At 36.2% G+C, this 27608-nt stretch overlaps 1 protein-coding gene and 1 long non-coding RNA gene across 5 annotated transcripts in view; one reads left to right on the forward strand and one right to left on the reverse strand.

Annotated features, from left to right (window-relative positions):
- The window catches only part of Ptger3 (prostaglandin E receptor 3), a 200478-nt gene that overhangs the window by 141931 nt on the left and 30939 nt on the right, over positions 1 to 27608 (reverse strand). For all 4 annotated transcript variants that reach the window (XM_078026495.1, XM_078026496.1, XM_078026494.1 and 1 more), the window contains exon 2: positions 22016 to 22195. In XM_078026495.1, the coding sequence (XP_077882621.1) occupies positions 22016 to 22195 (180 nt within the window). The remainder of the gene's footprint in view (positions 1 to 22015; positions 22196 to 27608) is intronic.
- Positions 1540 to 3963, forward strand: LOC144368089 (uncharacterized). Its single transcript, XR_013427862.1, has 3 exons — positions 1540 to 1672; positions 2025 to 2190; positions 2322 to 3963. It is a non-coding gene; the product is annotated as an uncharacterized LOC144368089 (long non-coding RNA).

A 27608-nucleotide genomic window follows, 5' to 3' on the forward strand; every position in this document is an offset into this window, starting at 1 on the left:
GTAAGTAAGAAATTAACAGAGCCCTGATTATTAGCTAGGTACCAACTAAAACTGCTTTTCCAAATTTCTCCCAGTTAAATGTGGACATAATGACAAACTTATGGTCACAGTATAAACAGAAGTAATGAGATTTCTGGAGAGTCTTTTTTATTTTTTTTATTTTTTTATTTTTTTATTTTTTGGAGAGTCTTTTTTAAGAGAAGAGGTACACCCTTCTTTTTGTCTTTCTTCCTCGGTCAGGCTAATGATTGGACCTCAAATAGCCATCTTGGACCATGAGACGGTACACTAAGATGGACAACTTGAAGTAACTTTAATCTCTGATAATTAGAAAGTAGTTAGATCAGTCCTGAACTACCTAATTCTAGAATTTATAAAAACAGCAAGGAAATACCCTTCTTTATTCTTTTAGTCATTGTTATTTTGGTTTTCTCTGAAGCTGACTCAAATCTAATATATTGATAAAATCATTTCATTAGCCAAAATACAAGCAGCTGTCAGAAAAAAAGCTTAATGTAATGCAAAGGAAAGTCACATTAATTAAAGGAAACTGTTAGTTTTCATTATATCTAGCCTAAAATTAAGTTAATTACTTAAAATTTTCTGTCCCCAGGTTTAGCAGCTGACATGAAGAGACTAGTTTTATTGGGCCCTGACATGTGTCATACCCAGAAGTTCAAAGACTTCAAACTGTTTGCATGTTGTTTTTCCAAAATTTGTACAGTATTTTGGCCTTTTCGAAAAGAAGAGCTGGCATAGCTTCCTAACACCAAGCAATACAAATCTGTCCCCTTCGCCCCACATTCTGGGTTCACAGCATAGATGTGGCAGTGGCAAGAGCTCAAAACTGAAATCAGAAAAACTGAACTTGAATCTGAACTCACTGTAAACCTGGAAATGTTTCCTACCTTTCAACACTTGGTTTCCTTATCTATGACCTTGGGTAAAGATAACATCAGCCCCATTTCCTGAAGGAAACTGGGATTATCAAACAAAATAAATGTATGCAAAAGTGTTATCATTGCTATTAAAATCATGTTGGTGTTCACTTCACTGGGAATGGTGCTTTATTTGTATGGGGGGGTGGTATAACTACCTTTTTTAAAAAAAATTACTCTTTTGCCCCCTGCATTAACTTCTTTTCTCTTCCTTCTCAACTTTATGGTTTTATAGAATAATTTTGTTTTTATAATGTGTGAGTTTTGGGGAGCTACCTATATATAAGTGTTTTGGTTAAAAGAATATTACTGAGAATAGATATTTGTGTAACTTACAGCTGCTTATTTGGACAGATGCTGAAAACAAAAATAAATATATTTGCTCGTGAAAGAAGACTGTTCAGTTAGAATATGTCATTTACTGATTGAAATCTAAATGCCATGTGCAACAAATTAATTTTAACCCAGAATCCAGCATCCAGACACTTCACATAGAAGCATTGATTTTCATAGTATCAAGTAATTATCAATAGTCGTAAAAATGATTCAGGACCCACAAGCTTTTGAAGTCCATTCTGAATCATCAAAGAAACATTACCCAATGCAACCAAAATATTTAATCGTTTTGTGCCACGCCACAGTCAGACTTAAAACAGGGAAGCACTGGATTATCTCTGAAGTGTTCACCGGGAGCAGAAAGAAAATGTTCCAGTTCCATTTCACAGACAGCAAAGGTAAGATTGAATTGTTACTCAAAAGAAAGCAGGTCGTTTGGATTTCCTTGTTGAGAGAGCTGCCTTCTAAATTCTCGTTCAACTGGCACTGCCATTTGATTAATAATGAACGTGCCCTGACCTTAAATTCTACTCAGGTCCTCTTTCTGTCCTTCCTCCCTCCTCCCAACACATACCATTAGAAGTCCCCCTCTCCAGTATGACTTGGAAAAATGAGTCATTCTACAAGGACCTGAATTCACTGCAATTCCCGAATGCATGGAGCTTCACTACTTCTTTCTTTCTTTTTTTTTTTTTAAAAGAGAGAGAGAGAGAGGAGAGAGAGAGAGAATTTTTGATCTTTATTTTTTAGCTCTCGGCGAGCACAACATCTTTGTGTGTATGTGGTGCTGAGGATTGAACCCGGGCCGCACGCATGCCAGGCGAGTGCGCTACCACTTGAGCCACATCCCCAGCCCCTTCAGTACTTCTTTCAACGCTAGAATTCTACAAAATCAACTGTTCAGACACACCAGCTGGTAAGAATCCCACAGCTTGCCCTCCTCCCTGCCAGGCACTCAGGTGGAAACAGCCCAGTGCTAGTAGGAAAACAGGCAGCTCCTGAGTGAGCAAGGAAACGTGTCTTATCATCTCATTTCATTTCCTTTAGGACTCACACCAGCAAGGAAAGAATAATTTAAAGGCTCATCCTACGCTAAGACCCTCTCACACAGCAGCATGACTACATCACCTGGGATGCATCTGATGAATGACCATCAACGCTGGCTTCATTACTATAGCAAAAAACATGTCTGAAAGTCGCAGTGGAAGTGACTATGACACGAACCTGGCCAGAACTCTTTGAATTTAATTCCATTAGATACTTGAAAGTAAAGTCCATTAACCTTGTTTTTCCTCTTACCTTTAAAAAAGTACACCTTAGATCACTCAGTGTTAAATTTCTCCCTCCTCTAATCCAGAACACGGATATTAGATCTTGAAGATACTTTTCTCCAAGATAAATACTCCCTTAAGAATCTGTCCTGTGTAGTGAGACATTCTCATCTTTAATTCATTTGTTCTTTAACATCATTGTTCCACCTTTGTTATTCACCAGCCCCCTCCAAAAGAAAATATCAAAATGCATCACAGATGATATCCCTGGTAAAGGGAAAGTCCCCAGAGAGAATAAGAAAGACTCCCGGGCCTCCTATTAGGATATAAAATGTGTCTGTGCGCACAGGGCTCTGAGTATGTCTTTGCAATGGATACAGAGGATATTAAAGAGCTAGGAGACTTCCATCCTATACTCCTTTTCTGAGAAATCCATGAAGTATTTGAAAGTGAACTGGCCTTGGGCAGAAGTCCACATTTTGGTCAGTTAGGTTAAAACATCTGGCCATGCTAGACTCCTTTTGCCGTAGCCCATTCATAAACTTGAGGAGTAGCTAAGGAGCAATAGTAGAAGAAAGCTCAGTAGCTTTTGAAGGGCTCCAGGAGAGGCTTTTATGCTGCTTAGGTGTGCTTTGGGGCTTTCCAGTCTTTGAATGTGGTACTTGCATGCTTTGCACCTAGAGGGCAATGTGTAACTGTGCTGAGGCCCAGCATAGTAATAGGCAGGTGGTAGAAGCTGAGTACAAACTGGCTGGATGAATGAATGAAAGATTGAGAGAATGGTAGCTGGAGTTGTTGGGGAAACTGCAGTCTAGTGATACTGCTCAAGACAAGAAGCAGAGTTGTTTTCAAGTAGTACATGATGAAAACTTTGGAGCCATACTGCTGTTTTCAGCTTTTCATGTCAAAAGGAGGTGGTCAGAGTTAGTTTCTATTAAAAGGGCTCTGGGTTCTTGGAAGGGAAGTGGGTTTCATCCTTGTCAGCGTCTGTCTTCACTGCTCTGTTTCTGAGTGGTCAGGGTGCATGGATGTGGGATCAGGCTTAGTGAATTTAGATTGTGCAGCCAAAGGCCACTCTGCCCCTATTGCTCTGCTTCTGCTAACCACTGTTGTGAGCCGTCCATGGGCTGTGTGTATGAGCTCTGCGCATTTGAGCATATGCCAGGACTGGTCTGGCATTGAGCGCTGATTGGGCTGTGCAATGCAAATGTGCTTTTCCTCTTGCTCTGCCTATGATCTCACACAGCACCTGAGATGCATGTGACTTGTCAAGATGTCAATCAATCTGCTGACCACAAGACATCATAAAGCAAGAGTCCACCTTCAAAACCCTATCCCCTGCCTTATTTGGTGAAGAACATTCCATCGAACCTCCCTTGTGTGTGTTCCCCCTATAAAATAAAAATAATCCAAGTGCATGCTCTCTTTCCAGTGCTGCCCAGCATGGAGCTGACCCTTGGGAGTCACTGAGCAGTCTCACCCTTGATCTTAGAAACTCATGTTCCTGTGCTGAGTGGGTTCTTCACCATTTCCTTAGTTATTGACACAATCAGCTCCTTTGAACCCAGCTCATCTCGCCAATCTGGCAAGATGGTGACAAACCACTGTCCTCTATTCTAAACCAGACAATCACCTCCCAGCCTGGCATTCCCCAGCTAAGGCCCTGCATGGACACACGCATTAAAGCAAACTCTTTTTCCCTTCCTCTCACCTCAAAAACTTAACGTAAGAAATGAAGAGTGGTTGCACCCATAAGACTAATAAGTCTTTTCAATTTAATATTCTATCAATGATGGCACCAAGAAAACTTCACTGGGAAGGGAAAGGAGGCATCCTAAGTGATATGTGTGCCAAAAGTTTGTCACCTTTCTAGAATCAATTCCTAATGATCATTAACAGCTACTTGTGGAAACACCAACTGTTTCTCTCTAGCACTGTAGAAAGTTATGTAAACCTCAGTTGTTTCCACTAACATCTCTCTTGGACATCCTTGAATTTTTTATTATATATATTATTTTGTGTGTTCATTAAATTCAATTCGATAAATATTTCTACATCTACTTTGAAACCTTCGCTGACTTTGAAGCTGGAGGTCTGGGGAGAAGAGGAAATGGGAGAAGCCAGAACAATAAGATTAGAAAGGTGTGGTTTCTCACTCAAGAAGCTAATGGTCCTGTGGAGGAGTCTAAAAGCATGTGCACGTGACTACAGAACGTGTTGAGCAGTACCAAGTGGTCACAGAAGCAGAGAGGAGGCACTATGGATGTACTAGCCAGGGAGTTATTAATTTTGAATCAGGCATAAGGAAAAAATTCTTGAAGTGTCAATATTAAATTGACCTGGGCCTTGATGAATGAGTAGAATGTTCTCAATTAAAAATATTTAAGCAAAGAAAACAGTAGGGGCAGAATTGTGACTGTGCATAATGTGCTTTAGGAAAAGACCCACAACAAGCTGGGCTCAATGTCACTGAACACGCCTGGAATGGTATGTGTACACCAGTCTCCTAAGGGCTTTGAGTAAGTTAAAGCATTCCAGTTTTGTACAGAAGGCACTGGGAAATAGCAATGATTTTTAAGGATACTGCTACTATTCCCACTCTCCAAATTAAAAAAAAAAAATCAAAACTCAGGAGGGATAAGAAACTTACTCCATAGCATGTGTGGATGTAGTGTTGAACTGAAGTCTTTAACTACAGCACCGAAACACACCTAGTCTTAGTTGTTTTTTTTTTTTTAATTGATTTATTTTTATGGACAAGTAATGATTTTATATAATTATGGTGTATAACATAATCTTTTATCTATAAAATCAAAATAATAATAATACTCTCCATCCACCCAAAAGTTTTGATCAAATAAAATTATAGTTATAGATGTTAAAATGCCTTAAAAAGTACAAAAGACTGCTATGAGTGTCCATTATTAGAATAGCATGATTTTTATTGATATCACAATTACAACTGATATTACTCCTGAAGTTACATAAATGTATTTCTGCAAAGACGATTAGTGTTACTTAGTGTTACCTCGGGCTTTGAATGGCTAACTACTCTGCTTTGCCTATATTTTGTCCCATTTCCTTTCACCAACTTGTGAAGTATTATTTCCAGCTCATAGAAAAGTAAACACAGGCTGAAACAGTTTAAAATCTGTCCAGCCACGTAGCCTGTAAATTAAGAACCAGGCTTCAAATTTGTCTTTAAATCCAAACCCTCCCCATGCGGCTCCCCACTGCCTTGTTACGGATTATGTTCTGAGCTCTTAGGCCGCAGTGACACTTTAAGATGATGTGTTCAGGGAGCAATAGCGATGCCAGAAACCTCAACAAGAATGTCAGCACCTGGCTTTGTGCAAGAACACAGCTGTTTCTGAGCCTGCTGAGGGTTGTGTTGAAAAGACAAGTGGTATATTTCCTTGGGGTTTGACCCATTTTCTCCCATCCTTTGGGATGGAATGGTTTTACATATTACACGAGTATTGATTTTTTGAAAAAGTCCAAAATCCCTCTATGTATATGTAAAAGTATTGATTCCTTGCGGTTATTTCAAACTTTAAAGCTTCCCTGAAGATCTACTGAATCATTTGTTTCTATATTTGGAAGTTTATTTCTTTTTTCTCTTATTTATGAAACTTAAAAGAAAAAAAAACACTAAATGGACTTGGTAGTATTGAACAAAAATTTAGTGAATGGTAATGACATGGGCTTATTATTTTTAAATGTGTGTTTTACATTGTTTTTTTAAAAAAAAACGGATCAGAGTAGATAATAAGCTGAGTTTGGCCAAATTCATTCTTGGCAACCTTTCACATTCAGTGAAGATGATCAAATCATCCAGTTGTAACAAATATTAGTGATTGTTAGGTGTTCTGACTTAACTACTGGAAAATTATTGTTATGAATGTTTTTCTAAATAATGTCTTTGTTGTTTTTATGAGTAAAGTTTTCAAACAAATTTCAAGCCAGTAAGATAAACATGGAAACGTTAGAAGACTAGCTTTGAGGCTATGCCCATCCAGAATTCATTTACATCACGTACAACATAATAAAGAGGTTTGAAGCAGGGCACTAAGCTCAACAGCTAAATTCTAACAAAATCTTTTTCTCTGACACCACTTCAGACTTTGTGACCATATAATGACAAGTTTGATGCATGGAACTATAGAATTCGCAAGTTGGAAAAAGCCTTAAAGTAGCTATGTATTCCCACTTTCTACTGTAAACTCTGTAGCAGTTTCCCAGCAGTTGCTTGAACATGACAGGAAACCCATTACTCCCTAAGACAGCTCCTTCCATCTTGGGCCACATTGCTTCAGCTCTTCTTAAAATAAAGTCAAACTCTTTCTCTCTGTAGCTTCTTCCCATAAGTTTTACTCTAACTTTCAGGAAAATAGAATAAGTCCCTATTCTATGTGACACTCCTTCAAACATGTTAAAGAATTCACCAGAGCTTTTAGGTGTAGTAAGGTTTGAGGAGAAACTTGCAGAGACAAATATTTGAAAGGATATTAATCAAAACAATAACAATGGTTAACTTTGAGTAATATGATACAGGGAAGTTTTCTCTGGTCTTTGTGCTTTTTTTTCCAGTTTTTGACTTTTACACACAAACAAGTATTTCAACTACAATGAAGAGACAATGTAAACCCATACATTTTGGGAAAAACATTTAAATCATACAAGTCATTAATGAAAACTGAGATTTTACTTTGAAGAATCAGAGAATCTGAAATCTGAACTCTGTAAATGATAAACTTTGGTCTTCTTAGAATCTACACCCACGTTAGGGGCTCATAAATTCAAAAATTCTCTACTATTCTGTTTACTAATGAATTCACAGCTAGGAATAAATAAATGACTTTATGTACCTTGAAATAAATTATTTTTCTGCCTGGATCTTGGTAATTCTATGACATTTTGAACATGAAATGATGATGATGACAATCGTGATCTTGATGGCTAAGTACTGCATGAAGAACCTGGCATGTATATCAAATGGTTTATATAAATTAACTATTCAAATGTTTACAGTAACCTTCTCAACTAGAAATTATTGATCCAATAGTCCTTTATAGATTAGGAAATTGAGGTGGAATTAAGGCTGTAGACATGTTATACTAGTTTATATTTGATAAAGAACACATAGGTCAATTGACCAGTTTATATTTGTTTCTTTGCGGAAGAGAACTATCATCCTGAGATTCACTTCTTTCTCCATGATTTGTTTTTTTTTTTTTTTTTGGTCTGAGTTCGACTGAAGGAAATTGGTACAGGGATTTTTTAAATACCCTTTGTGCTACTGGAAACATTTCCTTATCTCACAAAGTGTTTCTGTCAGCTATTTCAGTGCTGTGACTAAAAGACCTGACAAGAACAACTTTAGAGGAGGAAAAGTTTATTCAGGGTTCTCAGTTTCAAAGGTCTCAGTTCACAGACAGCCAACTCTGTTGCTCTGGGCCCAAGGTGAGGCAGAACATCATGGTTCTACCTCAGGAAAGGGAATGGAGGAGAAAAGAGACTGAAGAGATGTCACTAAGAAGCAAAGAGACAGCTCCACTTACCAGAAACAAAATATTAATCCCAAAGTCACTATCTCTTTCAGCCACACCCTATCTGGTTACAGTTACTATTCACTTAATACATTCAGGTGGATTAAGGCACTGATTAAGTTAGGCTCTCATAACCCAATCATTTCACCTCTAAATAATCTTGCATTTATCACATATGAGTTTCTGGGAGACACCTCATATTTATACCATAACACAAATGTTATAAAACTTCAATAAATTTATTTATGTTGATATTTCCTATTATTTCTTTTGCTTTCTATGAATTGGTCTATATCCTTATCTTCTTATCCTAAGTCTTGAGAAGGTTGGATAAAATTTGTAAGCTTATGCATATATTCAACCTTAGTTGGAAACTGAGCCAAGTTAAGAATGCTGAGCTTGAAATCAATATTAATAATTTGTGGTAACATAATAATTACCATTTATCAAATGTTTAATATGTGCCAGGCACTTGGTAAGTATTTTCATGCATTATTTCATCTAATGCTTACAATAAATGTGTTCTTTGGTGAAATAATTATCATCTTCATTTGTAGCTAAACAAATCAAAGTTTGGAAAAGATTGAGTTAACTTGATTAAGGTCAGCTGATTAATAAATTAACTAGGATGTGCCACCAAAATTAGTCTGATTGTAGTTTCTATACTTTCAAACACAATACCATATGTTTAGACCTCCCAGAATAACACTGAGGAATGGGCAAGGGTTTCAGGATGTCTTTTTCTACATTACCAATATGGTTTATGGATTCTTTGAGTAATTACTACTGCTTTTATAGCTACTAATTACCACTGCTAATGCAACAACAACAATGTCCCCTCCATATTTATTATACCCACAACTCTTCTGAAAGATTGACATATATTACATTATTTAATCTTCAGAGATACCCTGTAAGGTAAATGCAAAAATTCCAATCCTTTGTATAAAGACACAAAAAATCCTAATGAATTTTAGTAGTTTCAAGTTCTACAGCTATTAACCCAAAGTCCCAGATATGACTCCATAACACATACTCTCACACCTCTAAGGTGATCTGACCATGAGACTTCTCATCCAAAACCAAATTCTACTGATTTCATTGGCATTCTCGTTGACTCTTACGTCTCTACAAGGACATTCCTTCCCTGCTTCCAAATGGCTGTGTTTGGCAAATGAGAATAATTCCTAAGGTTGAATGGACTACTCTTCATTCAGTGAAATGGACAGTATTTTCCATTAAAAAAAACTCAAGCAATGTAATCATCGATTGTTATTTTAATTTTTTTCTGAACCCCTCATCATATTAAAACCTGCTCTTAAGCAATGGTATTCAAAAATTACTGTTATTTTTTAAAATGTTATTATTAATAACTAACCATTATGAAAAAATTTCTAGGCTCCACATTTAATGCAAATTATATAGAAGTTGGCAGCCAGAAGGGAATATCACTCAATTATTTGCCCTAAGCAATGGCTCATTTAATGTATTTTAATTAATTCTTGGCTAATAAAAACTTTTTAAATAAAGATTTGTAGGTAATTGGTTGAATCCATTGTGAATAAATGTCAACTGACTCCTGAGCTGAGACTGTTGAATATTTTTATTAAAATTGTCAAAAGGTAATGTTCAAAAGAAAAACAAAACAAAGATAAGCACCCATATGCACTGATTTTTCAAGTGAACAAAGCTTGCATGGGTTGCCCCTTGGAATCCATTTAGCAATGACAATAGAATTTGAGTTTTAAAGATCTAAAGATTGCATTGCTTTGAGCAAAATGTTCTACACTGTTCTAATCTGTCTGACTGGTGGAAATCAGAGAGCAGTCCATTGAAGAGAAAAAACACTAAATGCATCAAATCTATTTTACCTGTTAGCAATAAGAGAAGGAAGACTCAAAAACAAGGGGCAGGAGTCCTTTCTCAATGACAAAATATGCTCCACTCTGAAATTGCATTTTGCAGGAAGAAGCTAGAGCAAATTTCAAAATTAAGCCGAGGGAGACCATAAACAAGATGATTCTGCTGCTGACAAAGGGCCTGCTGTCCTTTCTTCTGTCCTAAGTTTTACAAATTCTCCTCAGAGTCCCTCTGTAATTAGAAAGCAGAAGTAAAACCTTCTGCTTTTCAGCCTCTCAGCAAGCCTGCTCCCAAGTTGCCATCAGGAGAGGCAAGGTGAACAAAAAAATGAAAACAAACAAACAAACAAACAAAAAAGGGCTGGAAGAGATACCATCTTTAATAAACTAAATCTTAATAAGCTCTTAGCTTCCACAAAACCCGCAGGCCAGGCAGGAAGTGGAAATGCAGCTTCTCTGTTCAGACATCTGCTGCCAGGAAGCCATTATTTATTTGCTCCATTGCAAAAGTGGTCCTGTATCTAACACGGAAGGGTCTGAATGTTTGCAGGAGTGCACATGTGCCCAGATTGAGCATATGGACATTCAAATTTTTGCTGAGAATCTTGTTTGCTGAATCTAATCAGTACTATTGGAAAAGCTGACTCTTCATGACTGCCCAAGGCATCAATAATAGAGTGAATGACTTTTGAAACTGACCAGATAGCAATAATAGAGTGAAAGCCTTTCCTTTAGTGGGTTTTAGAGTAGCTGTCAGAGATAAACTTGAAGCTTCAAAAAAATAATCACAGAATAATTATTTGCTCAGTGATTGCATGATGATATTTAACTGAAAATAAGGCATGAGCCCCCGCTTCACTTCTCACTAACTCTGTGGACTTGATGAGGAATCAGTCTATGAACCTTAGTCTGTTCACCTGGAAAGCACTAATAACAGGATCTACCTTGTGGCATTGGCATGAGAATTTGGTAGCATACATGAATAAAGATGCCCCATAAAATGATGTCTAACACTGTTTTTAAAACTGGTCTTATTACTGTTCATGCTTGCTTGAAATCATTCTCCTTCCATTCCCAAAAGTTTGGCTCCTTACATATTCCTAATAAGAAGCCCATTTTCAAAACAAATGTTGCCAAAATGAGTGAATAATTTACCAAATATAAAGAGATGGAATCTAGGCAACAGGGTAACCAACTAAAGAGAGGTAAAAGAATGAAGAAAAATTGTATTCTTAATGTAAGGAGAAGATGGATACAGAGCTAAACCTAGCAAAACAGAAAATCAACATATGAAGACTAAATTTGATGAAGCAAGAAATCATAATGCAAGTATAGAGATAGGGTAACCTATGCTAGAAGAAAGATTAAAAAAAACCAACAACTGAATATAGGGTCTCTGGAGGTCAGAGTGGTGGGATAGGGGTTAGGGTTAGAATGGGACTGTAGGTTTCATAAGTCTTTTAGCACAATTTATTTTTCTAAAGAGTTGGATATATTTTTACTAACAAATTATTCAAGAAAAGAACTTATTTTAGAAAAAAATACACAGTTGAAGTGTAATAAGTATCTCACACACACACACACACACACACACACGCACACACACACGCATATGCACACATACACACAAACATTACTAAGCCCAAATGTACAAAAATCTCCCTGACCTAGCTCCTGCAACAATAGTTCCTGAGCTGTAAATAAATAAATAGGACTCCTTGTCTACTGAAAGCACAGTATTAGGTAGTTTCCATTTGGAGTAGAGGGAAAGGTGGGAGAAAAGATTAACAAATGCTAGGCTCAGGGGAATCTTAGAATCCTTGAGAAAGAGCCCACTCACATGAGGGAGGGAGGGTGGGAAAATAAAAATTCTTTTTGGTGAAAAAAAATAAACAGACACTTTTCATGAGTATTGTTCTCTTTGTCTCTATGAGAGGATGAGCTTTGTTTCCAGAGGCCAGACACTACCAGAGAGAAGGGAGGATCACCACACCTAGATACATCAATCCTTTATTCTACAGATGAGGCTGAACCTAAGCCTCTTTCCTAGATTGACACGTGTGGTTTGGGACCAGAATCAATCTTCTAATATAACTTGGGCATTCTGGCAAGTGTGCAATTGCCCAATTTGAAACAGGGAAGGTTGTACTAGACCTGTTTGAGATAAGAACAGTCACAATTAACTTCCCTCCACTAGTGAAATGAGGATAATAAAATAATATCAAGCACTCATATAGCACTTTCAATAGTGTCTTTATGATCTCATTTAATCCTAATAATTCTTGTGCTGATGAGAAAATTCCAGTTTGAAGAAGCTTACTGAATTGTCAAGGGAAAATAAACTGTGAGTAAAAAATCAGAGTTGTACCTAGGCACTTTGTTCAGTGGGGAAGCTTTTGTTTTTAATTATGATACAAAAATAACATTTTTGTGAAATGACTTTATATGAAAAATACTTTGAGTACACAGTTTTTTTAGTAGTGATAAAATAAGTAAATCATTTTAGCTTTGAATTATTAATTTTCTGAATGGATTGTAACAGGTATATTCAAAATGTCCATGGTCTGAGAAAATTTAGGATAATAAGGGTTGTTCATATTTAATTAGGTCTGTACAACATTTAAGGCTCTGGTTTCTCTTGGCATATATATATCAAGATTATTTCCCCAAATATTTTTAAGTAAAAGTTAATTTTACTTAATTTGCTTAGTAAAGATGCTTAATAAAGATGTTAAAACAAAAAAAATTAAATGAACAAGGATTACTGAAAACAGGACAACCAAGAGCCATTACTTTTCTCTAATAATGGCCTTTTCATGGATTTTCTAAGAAAATTCTAAACCACTGACCCATAAAAATCAACTTGCTATGTTATGCAGATACTTCCACAGCTGACCAGTTCATGGACACACATCCAGAATGCAAGATATTTTGGTATTAGAGAGCTCTTTCTAATTGACAAATACTTTGATGCTCTAAAATCTCATTTCCAGTCTTCCTCAATAAAGCAATAGAAATACAAAGATAAATGTCATTAATTGCTCCATACTTTTCCCTCTAGAGATGTACAAACTGTAAACATCAGTTCAGTATTCTACTAATAGCTTTAAGGATTTCCTTAAAGCATTATTAATTTTACATTTGTAAGAAGATCTAGTGAGTGCATGCCTTGCATTTTTACACAAATGTTCAATCAATAAGGTAATTCTTGCTGTTTTCATTCTAAATAGCAAAGCACAGTTTGAATGTATAAATAAATAAGTCTACATAAAGACCGTATAAAAATGAAGTTATATTCTAACCAAATAGCTTGTTTGTGTATAGGTTGTATTTTTTGGTGGGGGGCGGTGATATTTTACTTGAATTTTGAAAAATGACATTTTAAATCATTCCTGCTGAAGCAGCATGAGAAAATACTAAAATAACCTCATTGCTGAAGGCAAATGTCATTGGATTATTTGTAATTTAGTTTTTAAAAAATTGTTCTTTCACTTTTTAACTTATTTTATGGTGAGAGTCACATATTTCTCCTCTTTTGAATTGGATTTTGTTGTTTCTTATCCTCATATGATAATTTTAAAAATAATTGCAGTGTCTAATAATAACTCTATCCCAATTATACTGCTTTACATTATGGTTGTATAGTGAGATATCAGGGAATTTGGGTATTCACAGGGAACTAATTATATTGGTTTGAGTTATAGTTGTAGGTTTTCTAAACAAACCTGGAAACTCACTTGGGTCCTTAAATTATAAAGTCTCTGTCACAGCAAGATTTCTTAATATGTGTCCATAAATTCCTAAGAGTTCTATTAACAGACTTTTGGGGAGGGAGGTTGCATGACTTCTGACATTTTACAGAATCCTCTGTGCTTTTGATGGGAGGGGAGTCAGATCTTTCCTCTGGGTCTTAGAGGGGCCTCTGATCCCCAAGTGATAAGGAAACCATGAGCTATAGCACACTTGAGTACTTTCTAATTAAATTTAACTTTAAAAGGCCTCAGCAGGCTATGATTTCAGAATGAATATTTTTCCAATGTCCTTTTCTAAGTCAGATTCAAATGATCTTGTATATCATATTCAGTCTTCTTTTAAAAATGACATCAGTGTATTAACACAGATTATTCACAGTCTTTGTCAGCCTCAAAAAATTAGTTAATTAATGAGTTATCTTATTCTAATTTAATTATTTTTGGTCAGATTTGGTAAGCAAGTCCATCTTCCCATTTTACATAAATAAGAGGTTTAAGTAGTGTCAGTTATAGAGATCATGACTTGAACTCTGTCATCAAAATGCATGCTAATGACTCTATATCTGAGGAATCACAGATGATTCAAGGAATCAAGAGAGGCCCAACCTTACCAAGAGACATTTGCCCAATATTTCACAGCCCTTTTATAGAAATCATCTTTCAGAGGAAGTGAGGCTTCTACAGCTCTGTCACTCAGACTGATGTGCAGAGCCCGCTCTCTCCTACGAAGCCACCTGTCTGGAAATGTGTCCCGAGTCACAAAGAATTATAACAAGAGTGTTTGAAAGTTCCGGGAGAAAAGGACTGTCTTCAGATATCCCTCTGAGAGACGTAGGGCCTCTTATCGAAAACAGAAAAGGGATTGGAGGCATCAATAGAAAGATGATACTTTCTGAGAAATTGTACCTCCTCATCTGTGAATGGGTTTATGTGATTATGGAAGCTGATCAGGGCCTGTGGTGATCCAGGCATTGTTGTAGTGGTCGCACCACATTTTTGTGCAGTCAGACATAAACGGGTATTCTAGAGCGTCTGCTCCAGGAAGTACAACAGCGCCTGTCAGGACCAAGGCCTTGTCCTGCAACTAGAACACAGTGTCACTTTAGGGGCCATGGCCGTTGCCAAGGCAGAGGTTCTATCTGGGGTCCCATGCCTCCCATGGCAACTTTGGCAATGTCTGGGGCTATTTTTAATGGAACAGCGAGGGACACATTACTAGAACCCAGAGGGTAGAGACCAGGACTGTCATTCAACGACCTAGGATGTGTAGGATCTAGCCACATTCTCCAGTGGCACTAGAAATCAGTCCGCTTGAAGCCTGTGTCAATTGTAAAGCTTTGAACAGAGTAAAGTGAAAATATCCTGAAAAGTTCTTTCCTCCCGGGTTAACAGCTTCTTCTTTCTCTGAAACGTCAATTACATGTCATCGTCTCCAGGAGACTCTTTCTCATTTCAGCATCGTGTCCCCCAGGGGCTCTCATGGTGCCATATGATTATTTCCTATTCCCCAAGTAGATTATAAAGGTGTTGAAAGTTGGGGGTTTTCATTAATCCTTCTGTCTTAGCACCTTCCAGAACCTGACACGGAATTATAAGTCCACAACAGCATATGTTGAAGGGAAGAACAAGCCTGGGAAATGGCTTGGATTCTCTGTATCCAACATCCAGACAGGATTTACTCAAGACTATAATCAAAGCACAAGGACATCAAGGATCTTTGACTCCATGTCCTTTGAGGACATGAAAGTGGGGAAAGTCTCACCCCGTGGCAGTGTTGGCAGTCTATCAGAGAAGTGCACATTTCTGGGCAGCCATACCAACAGCAGCTGTAATGATTTCTACCTGAAATGCTATACAACCAAGATAGTAGAGATCCAGTCCCAGGTCTCAGAAGTCTCCTGAGAGAGGAATCAGGGACCAACATTCCCAGATGACTTTTCTTAGTGAGAAGGACAGCAAGCTCAATGTGCTGCTTTTAATGAACTTGACTGTGCAGTCTACATTCAACAGAGATTTTTTTGAAGGAAGAGTGGCCTGAATAACATGCAGAGCCTGGTAGCAGGACAGCCCAGCACTCCTCTCTACAAGGACTCAGCTCTCACCAGTACCTAGGTATTGTCAGTTGAAGGATCTGATTATGAATAGGCACAATTCTTATCTTGGCTGCCTGTAGACTACATCAGAATCCAGAAGAAAGAGGGAAAAAAAGTTCAGAATAATTTGTAATGTGCTTTTGTGTCAAAGACAATAATCTTGGAATTATAACCTGAAGAAGTATCATGTTGAAAATGGGAAAAGAATCTCTCTCTGATTCTAACAAATTAAGGATACTTTTTTCCTATGCATGATTATGGAAAATAAAACAAAATGATCTAATTGTGCCATACAGCATTGGGCTGCTGCATTATATTGTGTTTTTATTTGACAAAGCATGCCAAACAGGATTTTTGACAAAATACTTAATACAAATGTAAGTTAAATATTCCTGACATAGGTTGGCATCAGGAAAAAAAGACAGGGACATTTTAGAACATTCAACTTTATTTTCCATTGACAAACACAACATAAATAACATACATTTATTAAATACACAGACTATCTATGACTTAAATGCCATAAAATTCTAATGTACTTTTCATAGTCTCTTTTATTCTTCATCTACACAATATTAAAGATCAGCCATTAAAACACACTGGAATATATTTTTAAATGTACTGAAGATAACTGCACAAAGTCTTTACATAGAGTTGACAAAACATACCTTCCCACTTAGCCAACTTATGTAAGGATGGGATGCTGGGGAGGGGGCATGGAGATCCACATTCTTCTATACTGATCTTCAAGTAGGGGTTTAAGTTCCAGTGATGGAACTTCCCTAGGTGCACTATGTAAGTGGAACTACATCTGTTTGTTGTGAACAGATCAATATAATCAAAGCCTATTTTTAGTCATCTTAGACAGTCTCATGCCATTTGTACAGAAACATTTGATAGGAGAGAGTAGGTAAAATAATTTCCTCCCTTTCTCCCTCTTTCTAAGACTACCAGAGTGAACATGTCATTTTCTTTTACAGAAAAGAGCCGGTGACCCTTCCTAGCTTTGACCTATCAGTGAGCAAAGGTGCAAAGATAAATGAATTCCATTCCTCTTTTTGCTTCTGTAGGCTGGTCTAAAAGGACAAAAAATTTTAACAGGCTGGAAGTGAACAGGTTTTCTCCCTTATCCTTAAGTTCTCTATCCCATCTCCTATGCCTACCTATATATGAATTCTTCCAAAAGTAGAATATTGAAGAGTATCAGAAAGTTATATGCATTTTTCTTTGTTTACTAATACAGCTTTGTTTTCTCCAGAAACAAAAAATTAAATAAGGAAACTATTTCCAAATTACTATTAATGGATGATTGGCTAGACTTCAGCTGGGTACCTGATTTATACTAATGGATACTAATTAATTAGTATTAGTTATACTGTTTGATACTAATATCAAATAACTAATACTGATTTATACTAATATCAAAATATTCCAATTCTAGAGATGGTGACAACAAAATTTAGAGTTGCACATTTGAAAATAACTTTGGAGGTCAGCTCCAAAGTGCCCTCAAAAAAAGGGAAAGAATAATTTGTTCCTGGTGATCTTTCTTCTCTTCCTCTCTTTGTTCCCATAGTAAAGTTTCCCCATCACATCAGACTCAGATCTTTTCACATTCTAGGGCACTGGCATATTAGAAATGTGAAGCCACCCTCTCTCCTCTGAATACAATCCTGGCTTCTCTCCATTTGTAAATCTATCTGTTACTTTCTCTCTACAAGAAAATAGGTAGACAGGTTAGAGGAAAGAGGAGTAGGGAGAAACAACCAGCTCCTAAAGAAGAAATATGTAATCCAATAGGTATTTGGATTGCTTATTATGTGAAACTCACTGATGCAAAGCTTCTGGAAATAATTTTCATCCCCAATAAAAGAACTGTGTGACTTATAAATGAATATATTGCATATCTGATGGAATTGTATTTCTAGAGGCTCATAAGTTACTCTGCTTGTGTTATCATAATGTCATGGTGTGTAATGGACTCTTCATCATAGGAATTATAAGACAGAATACATCAAATAAAATATTTCCCTAATTCTCTGATTCATGTTTCATCTGTAGTCTCCATCTGTTAGTTTCCTTGTAATGCTAAACTGATCTCAACTACTTAACAAATGTGTTATATGAATTTAGACTGACTTAACTTTCATAAATCACTCTTCCATGTCTACCACAATCATGAAACATCACAGACGTATTTCACCTCTTCTCAGCATATTATTGCAAGAAGAAAAATCAGTCGTATGGACTTGGCCACAACTGCAAGATTTTGTATATTTATTTACACCTCAATTTTGATAGATTTTGAAACATATAAAAGCACAAAACAAGCAATAAATAAGAATCTGTGAAAACATAGGTCATGGCCTATGGCATGAAGTTTTTATTTAATTAAAACAGAATTTTTGAAGTTATTCTAATTAAGTTTTTAATGTCTTTATATGAATAAATCGTCTGCAGTCTCATTATGTCACTCATCTCAGCATCTTGTGTATTTCAAGAAGCTTTTGGGACTGACTTGTGAAAATAAGTAGGCAACATACAAGCCAAAAGTTTCAAAGAAAAAAATTTTTTTTCTGTCTCTAATTTGATCTTAATCCAAAAGAAGTATAAAATGATTGTCACATGCTGAAGATCAAAAGTGGATCACTAATTTGGAGTCAAGCACCAACAAAATGTATGAAAAACATTAAATAAATAAAAGACCTAATCTACTTGAAATTCTAATATTCGAATAGCGACAATAAGTGACCACATTCTCAGAATACTGCCTGTCATACTTTTTGTTTGCCCATTATTCAATGTCAGCATGGCCAGAGGATCTTTTCATAGTTAACTTACATGAGGTTGTACAATTCGTTTCTGTCAAGTAATCTTTTATAGAAAAAAAAGATGCATTAAGGAGACAAAATATATGTACCATTTATTTCAGTGTAGTTTAAATCCAGTCTGACTAAACATTTGCATTTACTTAGAATATCTTGGTATACAGCATTAGGTAAATTTGGTATATATTGAAATAATACATTTTGTTTCTTCAACTGAACACTATTTTTAAGACTTTTGCCTTTGGTTTTTTTGTTTAAAAATTAACTGTTCTTATTCGAAAACATGCCTTCATTCTTTTCTATGACAGAGCACAGTGTATCTATTTACTATTTGAAAAATCATACACACTGTGGACATTGCATATATTTTTACATTCCATTCACTTGCTTCTTTCCTTGTGGTTTTCTGTGTCTCCAATTGTTTTTTAATCAACACTTTTAAGTTTAGGAATTGTCATAATTTATGCATTTTTTTCCTGTTCAGATATTTTAGCAGATTGGGTACCCCCACCCTCCAAAACTCCAAAAGACCCTTGCCACAATTAAGCTTTTCCTCCTGTCAGATCAGCAGGATGTCCGTAGAGGTTACTTTGGTCTGTAGTTTCCTCTTTCTTGTAAATGCCAGGTTTACACACAAAAGGTGTGACAGAGTTAGTCTGCAAGCTTGTCCTACAAAAAGATATTATCTCTGTTTTCTGGGTAAAATCTTGTGAAACCTGTGCCCCCTCCCCCATGGGTATAAAGTTCAAAGAAATTTTCTTAAATCTTTGTTCAAAGGAAAAATTCTAGAGCCACAAATCTGAATCCTGCAGTCAAGAAACCTGCTTCCTAAAAATTCTTCAGGTGTCCAGCCTCTTCTGTCCTACTTCAATATATGCACAGATAAACAAAGTGTCTGAGAATAAACTTAAAGGCTAATCAACTTGCACTTAGAAACAGATATGACTCTCTGCAGTAACCATAGATGTCCACTTTCTAACGACCCTAGAACCTTTGTACAACATTCTGAAATATAATCTCAATTATCCTCAAAGACTGAAATCATTTGGGATTTTTATTTCTGTTTAGGTTTCCCTGGACTAACAAATGGCTGTCTACATAACAAAAGTCACATGCTATTCATACAATTTATTCCTTTTCAAGCTTGTTTATAAATGGCCATTTATCCATTTCTACCATGTATCTCCTGGGCAGAAATTTATTTAGTGTTGAAAATAAGTTTCAGGCTCTTTTTTCTTTCTGTGTTTTGTGGTTTAATGAAAAATGATATTTTTTGACAGTAATCTCCATTATCATTTGGAAATATGACTCCTAAATTATTAATACAAATAAAGCACTTTGTTGTAAAACAACAGGGTACTACACTTTGGAAGATAAATTTGTATCCCTGTAATTAAATTAGCAGGAATCTTCCAATTTATCAGCTTTCTGGACTGCAATGGTATGAAACATGTCAACATTATGGCATGTGCCTCACCAAGGAGCATGCAGCTTGGGGAGACTTTCATTTATTCACTGAACAAGCATTTATTTGACAATTTTGATTTTCCAGATGCTGTAATCAAAACAGGCTCATGCCACCCAAATCCACTATCTGATTATTACTGAGGGTCAGAGGACTACCCACCAGGAAAAGTTTTTTTATTGTACAGTCCATTAAGTTCCTTGGATTTTTTTCCCACCAGAGAAAAAAGTAGATAGTTTTGTCCTATACCCTGTGTAGTAACCTATGGGATAATGTAATTCTGTGACATATAGAAATTTTTATAATGGGGTATAGAATAGGTTTTCCCCATCTTTTTAAGAAAATCTAGATTACTGAAACCATCCTGAATTATGTGAGTACTTTCAGCAGATTTTTGTCTTTTGACTCAATTTGACATGGTGACTTAAAGTGATTGTTCCTGATTGACCCAAGCTGGTATATATACATACGTAAATCAAATAGATATATCATACATGTTAAAATTAATTATTTCCCAAATGCCTACTAAACACAAAGAAAAATGCTATTTCTATAAGAAGTATAAATAAATCTCAAACATTGAAGAACTAGAAAGCAATGAACTATAAATTAAAATCTTCACAAGAAAATGTTAATGAGTTTATAAAATGAAAATATCAATGAATGTGAAAAGTATCTTGTGAAGTCTTAAATTACAGGATTATTGCTATCGGGGAAATTTTTTTTAAAGTGCAATTCCCCAAACTTAATGTAGTGATTTATTTATGCCACAAAGATGTTAATCCTAGCTTTCATAGTTTGTATGTGAGAGGACTGTAGAAAAAAGTAACAAATATTAATGCATATTTAAATAGAACTACTTTGAAGACAGGGGACAGAGAGTTAGTTGTGAGAGGTCAATATCAATTTTCTCATTCAAATGAGCCAAACTACAGAAAGTCTTTATTGAGCTTTCTAAATATTGGCTTGTTTTATAATCCAACTTGGTATTTAAAGATCCAAAATACTTGAGAATTCTTCTGGTGGAAAAGTCAAGGGAAATGTACTAATATGTAGTGTTCAAATCAGTCCTTAAATAGCATTTTGAAAAATCACTTCACTGACTCTCCTAGATCACTTTCATGAATCATCTCCAGAGTTGTAGGAATGTAAAATATTTTCAAAAGAAAGAACATTTAGCAATTTGGGGTAGCCACAAACTCTACAATACTTGAAATAAGAAGGTTTGGCTCTTATTCAGATAAGAAGTAAAACTCTATATCAACCTACCAACACTTAAACTTTGTAAGGCTAGGACCTAATTTGATGTATTGAACAATATTTAAATAACATCAATATTAATGAATATTAGATACATCATACATTTTTTCCAACTTAATTAAACTTTTTAACATAAGCAGGAAAAAGTGACAGAGGAAAAGTGACAGAGACAATGAAAGAGAACACAGAAGACCAAATGTACTTGTTTTCAGTGATATATGGGTTTCTGTCCTCCATATGCTCAGTATACTGGGATATTAACCATTCTTAGCCCCTCCAATAGACCAAGATCATTTATAATAAGTGTTTTCATCACATAAATAATCACATATTCAGCTACAAATGGCAGAGATCCAAAAAACACACTAGACTGTTATTAATATATTTTCCTTTGTTTATGCTTCAGTGCTTTTGGCACATAAGGATTTATTTATGCTTCTCAGACCATTTAGCTTTATATAAAAATTCCACTTCAATGCATAAACAGTGGCATGCCAGAGATGCCTAATTCACAAAGTTTAGGGCTATTTCTTGTCAAAAGCTGTGAACATGCTAGTTGGTTAAGTGTTCTCTTTCATGCTCCTGTCTGTATTATTTCATTAGATAATGAGATGGGCTGCCCTTTCTGTCCATCACTAGAGCAGCTGGAGACAGCATTTGCTACCTGGCAAAACTTTCGAAGAAGGATCTTTCTTAGCAGCAGATAAACCCAGGGATCCAAGATCTGGTTCAGTGAAGCCAGGCGAACAGCTATTAAGAAGAAGTTGCATTCTTTCTGCTTTTCTGTCTGCGTTTTGCAGTGCTCAACAGATGTCTCACTGAAGATCATATTCAACATCATTATCTAAGAAAAAAGGACAGATAATTGTTCCAAAGATTAGTAAGGTCATACCCATCTCCTCTACACAGTACGCAGCACATATTGGGCTTTCTATTTTTTCTAGGCACATAATATTTATTATCTGTTCCTTTACAGAAAAAGCTTATGAAACTCTACAGGAAACAATACCCAACATTTCACAACTAGAACACCTAGAAATCTCTCTTTCTTATTTACATATCTAGAACAATTTTCCTGACAATAAATTTCTTTTTTTTTTTTTTTTTTTGGCTTGAGACATTCAGTTTTCGGCTTGTTGTTATTTGAAGTAAAACAATACATACTAAGCAAAATAAATGTGGATTAAAATATTTAAGCGCTAGAAATGAGTAAGAGATAATTTTGAGATAGAAAATTGTACAAAATCTTAGTTGGTTCATCCCTAGCACTGCCAAAAAAACTACAACAACAACAAAATCATTCAAAATACTTTCTTGGTATGAAAATTAGCCCTAAGATGTTCACTTTTACAAGTTGATACCACTAGATAAGCAGTAAAACAATGTGGGATTCTTCTGCCCCTGAAACATCTGCATAACAATGAAATTATCTTCAGAGACAAGACTTTCCTAACAGACCAAGATATTCAGCATCTCTGATGCTTAAAAGTCTACGTGGCTGGATATCACCCTCCAGGTCATCTTGATTTGGGATTGGGATGAGAGGGAGGCTTGTAAACTTTAACCTAACTATTAATCAGGTTTTCTTATGTAAACTACTAATACTCTCTCCAAGTTTGCACCTCCCTTGTAACTCAAAGTGCTATTGTTTTCACATATTGGGTTTTCAATAAGTTGGTTGGTAAATAGAAATGATTAAATCAGGGAACATTTCCAATCTCAGGACACAGCCCTGAGTTATACAAGAGGCTCCTAAGGATTTTCCCACATTTTTGGATATTTGACACAATGCAGCTTTTTAAAATGGAGAATACATTTTAATATCTTTAGATATGTTCTTATGCTTGGTCCTTAGAATTAAGAAGCTTGGAAATAACACACCTTGGAATTAACCAAATTCATCTGTCTTGTTGCAGGAAATACCTACTGGGTTTTGTTTTTGTTTTTGTTTTTTTTTTTTTGGCTGACACCCAAATGGGAGCCAACGCTCCAATAATAATCAAAATGCATTTTAACTTAAATGTCAGTAGTTTTAACTAAAAACAAATCACTGACAAAAAGCAGAAGAAAATGGAAATTAATAACCATGTTATAAATATTATTGCATTAACATTTTCTGCATCTAATTTGCCAGGGACCATGTCAAATTCTTCATATATTAGCCGGGCATGGTGGCACACGTCTATAATCCCAGTGGCTTGGGAGGCTGAGACAGGAGAATCACAAGTTCAAAGCCAGCCTCAGCAATTGCAAGGCACTAAGCAACTCAGTGAGACCCTGTCTTTAAATAAAATACAAGAAATAGGGCTAGGGATGTGGTTCAGTGGTTGAGTACCCCTGAGTTCAATCTCCAGTACCAAAAAAAAAAATTCTTCATATGCATTTAATTAATACTATAAGATAGGTGCTATTCCTACTTTCTTCTTATAGTTGCAGAAGCCAAGATTCAATGATGTGAAAGGCTGAGCCAAATTCAAAAATAAGTTCACTAGTACACATGACATGTGGTGTTTTACAGTTTTGTTTTTGGTCTCCCTCCACATACTAGACTAAACTCACGGCAGGGATTTAGGACTAGTTTTTCCCCCACTAGTATATTCCTAGTGCCTAGACCAATATTCAGTGCACAGTAGGTGCTCAGTAAATATCTGTGAATGAATAAATATTTATATTTGAAGGAATATATTATGTGACACATGTACGAATATAACATTACATGACAAATTTATTTATTTAAATATAAATTATATTTACAATAATACTTATGAATGAATATTTGTGATTTTCACAAGAGAAAAAATGTATATAAGATGTTCAAACTCATTAAGCATCAGAAAAATGCAAATTATGACAGAATAAGTCATTCTATTCCCACTCGATTGACCTCAATGAAGAAAGGCTACCATATCAAATGTTAGTGAGGGTGTAGAGCAAGGAGCACCCTGACACACTAATAGTAGGCACATAAACTGGAGCAGCCACTTAGAAAACAAGCTGGAGTCCTGTCAGCAATGCCATTCCTCCGCCTGTACTGTCCCACCTCTCTGCTCCAGAAGTTGCGTATAGGACTGTTCCTAACAGCGCTGCTCATGATAGTCACAGGGCAGGCACAACCCCAACGTGCATCCATGTTCACAAGCATGGAAAGGAGCTGCCTTTTTAATAACTATTTCCTAAATTTACCTTTCTACACCTACTCAGCTACGGAGCACTTACAGTATGGCTAGAGCACAGTGAGAAGTTGGAACTAGTAACATTGATGATTTGGTAAATGATACAACTTTGCACATATTATGTTAAATAAAATTGCCGCAGTCTGGCTGGGCACAAATAACCGGGAGGTCACGAGCCACTTGTAGATTCAAGCAGGAACGAACTCTATTCCCCAACCCACGTGCACTCCATAGGAACTCCACGAGAACTCAACAGGAACTCCATGGAAACTCCGCAAGAACTCAAAAGTAGTGGGCACGAGGTAGCAGGAGCCGCCCCTTCTGGCAAAATGCCAGGCACCATTTTGACCTGGCCGTGGCTCTCAACATAAAATATATATTATTTGGGCTGGGGATGTGGCTCAAGCGGTAGCGCGCTCGCCTGGCATGCGTGCGGCCCGGGTTCAATCCTCAGCACCACATACCAACAAAGATGTTGTGTCCGCCGAGAACTAAAAAATAAATATTAAAAATTCTCTCTCTCTCACTCTCTCTCCTCTCTCACTCTCTCTTTAATATATATATATATATATATATATATATATATATATAATTGAAATTAGTGTAACTTGTTTACTTTTTTTAATGTCTCTGTAGAAAGCTTAAAATTAAATACATGGCTTGCATTTGTAGTACCTTCGTAGGAGACCCAATCTCTCTCCTACGGCTCACACTTCTGTAGATGTTCTGCCCACATATCCCAAATGGATTCCAGCATTCCTGAGCATTAAAACACCCCCCAACCATACATTCCCAACAATGGCACTTAATTCTTCCATCCCAGGCTCCACACTTTAGAATCATCATTGAATTTTTCTTTTGTCTCATCTTCTGTGATGCCTTTTGTGACATTCTTATTTTAGTTAGGACACCTCCTCTCATTTGAATTAGAGCAGTGACAGACACCTAGGTGGTGCATGTGATGGAATGAGTGCTTGTTCCACCAGAATCCACATGTTGGAGTCTGATCCCCAGTGTGATGGTGTTAGCAGGTGAGGCTGTGAGGAGGTAACCAGGTTCAGATGAGGTCTTGAAGGTGGAGCCCCCATGATGGGATCAGGGTCCTTAGAAGAAGAGGGAGAGAGATCAGAGCACACTCCCTCTACCTTGTGAGGATAGCCAGAAGATAGCTCTCTGCAAGCCATAAAAAGGGCTGAAATCAAATCAACCAGCCCCTTGATGGCGAACTTTCCAGACTCAGTACTAGGAGGAATAAGTGTTGTTTAAGCCATCTAGTCTATGGTGTTCTTTTATAGCAGTCTAAGCAGAAAAGACAGTGCATATAGATATCAACCCATCAGATTCAGCTTCTTAACCCTAGCTCTGACCAAATCCTCTCCAACTATAAAAATGTCAATAATGTCCACAAAACAGAATTTTTTTTTTTAAAGAGAGCGAGAGAGGAGAGAGAGTGAGAGAGGAGAGAGAGAATTTCCAACATTTATTTTTTAGTTCCTGTTGGACACAACATCTTTGTCGGTATGTGGTGCTGAGGATCGAACCCGAGTCCCACGCATGCCAGGCGAGCGCGCTACCGCTTGAGCCACATCCCCAGCCCACACAAAACAGAAATTTAACTCTGGTATTTAAAGATGTTTAAGTTACTAATTCAACCTATCTTTTCAGATAGCTAGATTACCACAATACCTGACAAAATTATCGTTCTAAAAACAAGAGGGGAACCAGTGGGCAACCAGTGGTCAAGCATATATTTTGACACTGTGATTTCACTTATGGGAGTTTTTCCAAGCAAAAATTAGTTACACAGCTAAAAAAATGTCTGGGGCTTGGATTGTGGCTCAGTGGTAGAGTGCTTGCCTACTATGCACAAGGCACTGGGTTCGATCCTCAGCACCACATAAATGTAAAATAAAGATATTGTGTCTACCTAAAACTTAAGAATAAATATAAAAAATAAAAAATAAATGTTTAAAGAAGCATTGTCTATATTTGTAAGAAACTGTAAACACATATATCTCTAACATAAACGTAAAGCTTAATAAAGGACAACTGATTCATGTAAGAGTTTATATAAGAATTTATGTGAAAGAACAGTTTATACCATAGTATAATATATAAAAATTTTTATTGTTATTACAATTATATTGTGTAAAATAGATTTTGGAAAGGAATGGAATTATTGAAGAATAATTTATTATTAAACAAAAGTCAGTAGGTTAATTTAAAATTTCATGTACATGAAAACATTACATGAGATCTAAGGAAATCTTTTCCTTAAAGAAGGTGAATAATTATTTCTTCTGTTAATTAATATTCATTATTGTATATCATATTTACTTAAATATATTTCCATTAATATCTTCTGATGTTGACTCATACTCCTGTGGACTGAGTACTACTACTTACTGTCATTGGAAAAGCAAGCAAAGTAATGTACCTTCTCCTCCAGAGATATTCATTTTTCAGTTTCTGGAACCTAGAATATAGTACTGCACATGGTAGAAAAGATTCTGCAGGTATGAAGAAGGATTAAGATCATGAAATGAGACATTATCCTGGGTTTTCTGGGTCTGTCCCATGTAATCACATGGGTCATTAAAATGGAAGAATCTTTGCTAGCTGTGGTCAGAAGGAGATATGACCACAGAATAGTCAGAGGGATGCAATGCTGCTAGTTTTGAAGATGAAGATGGAGAGCCAGGAGTGAAGGCGTGCAAGTGAACTCCTCTAGAAACTGGAAAAAGCAAGGAAAGTGTTCCGTTAAAGCCTCTGGAATGTAATGCAGCCTTGTGAGCCCAACACCATGCCAGACTTCTGATCTATAGAACTGTAAGAGAAATTACTGGGGATTCTAAGCTACCAAAACAGTAACAATTTTAACAGTAGCAGTAGAAAACTGATACACCCATGTGCTGAGCTCCAATAAATATCAAGGGGAATGAGAGGGAGTAATCTTGCAAATGATTTGTTCTCTCTCCCAAATAAAACATCCTAGCAAGTCTGTTTACATTCTTCACTTTCTTAGGAAACTTTATTTAAAAATATATAAAAAAAATTAAAAGCAAATTTCTCATCCAACACTCA

Source organism: Ictidomys tridecemlineatus, chromosome 11 (assembly GCF_052094955.1).
Source record: "Ictidomys tridecemlineatus isolate mIctTri1 chromosome 11, mIctTri1.hap1, whole genome shotgun sequence".
NCBI classification, from domain to species: Eukaryota; Metazoa; Chordata; class Mammalia; order Rodentia; family Sciuridae; genus Ictidomys; species Ictidomys tridecemlineatus.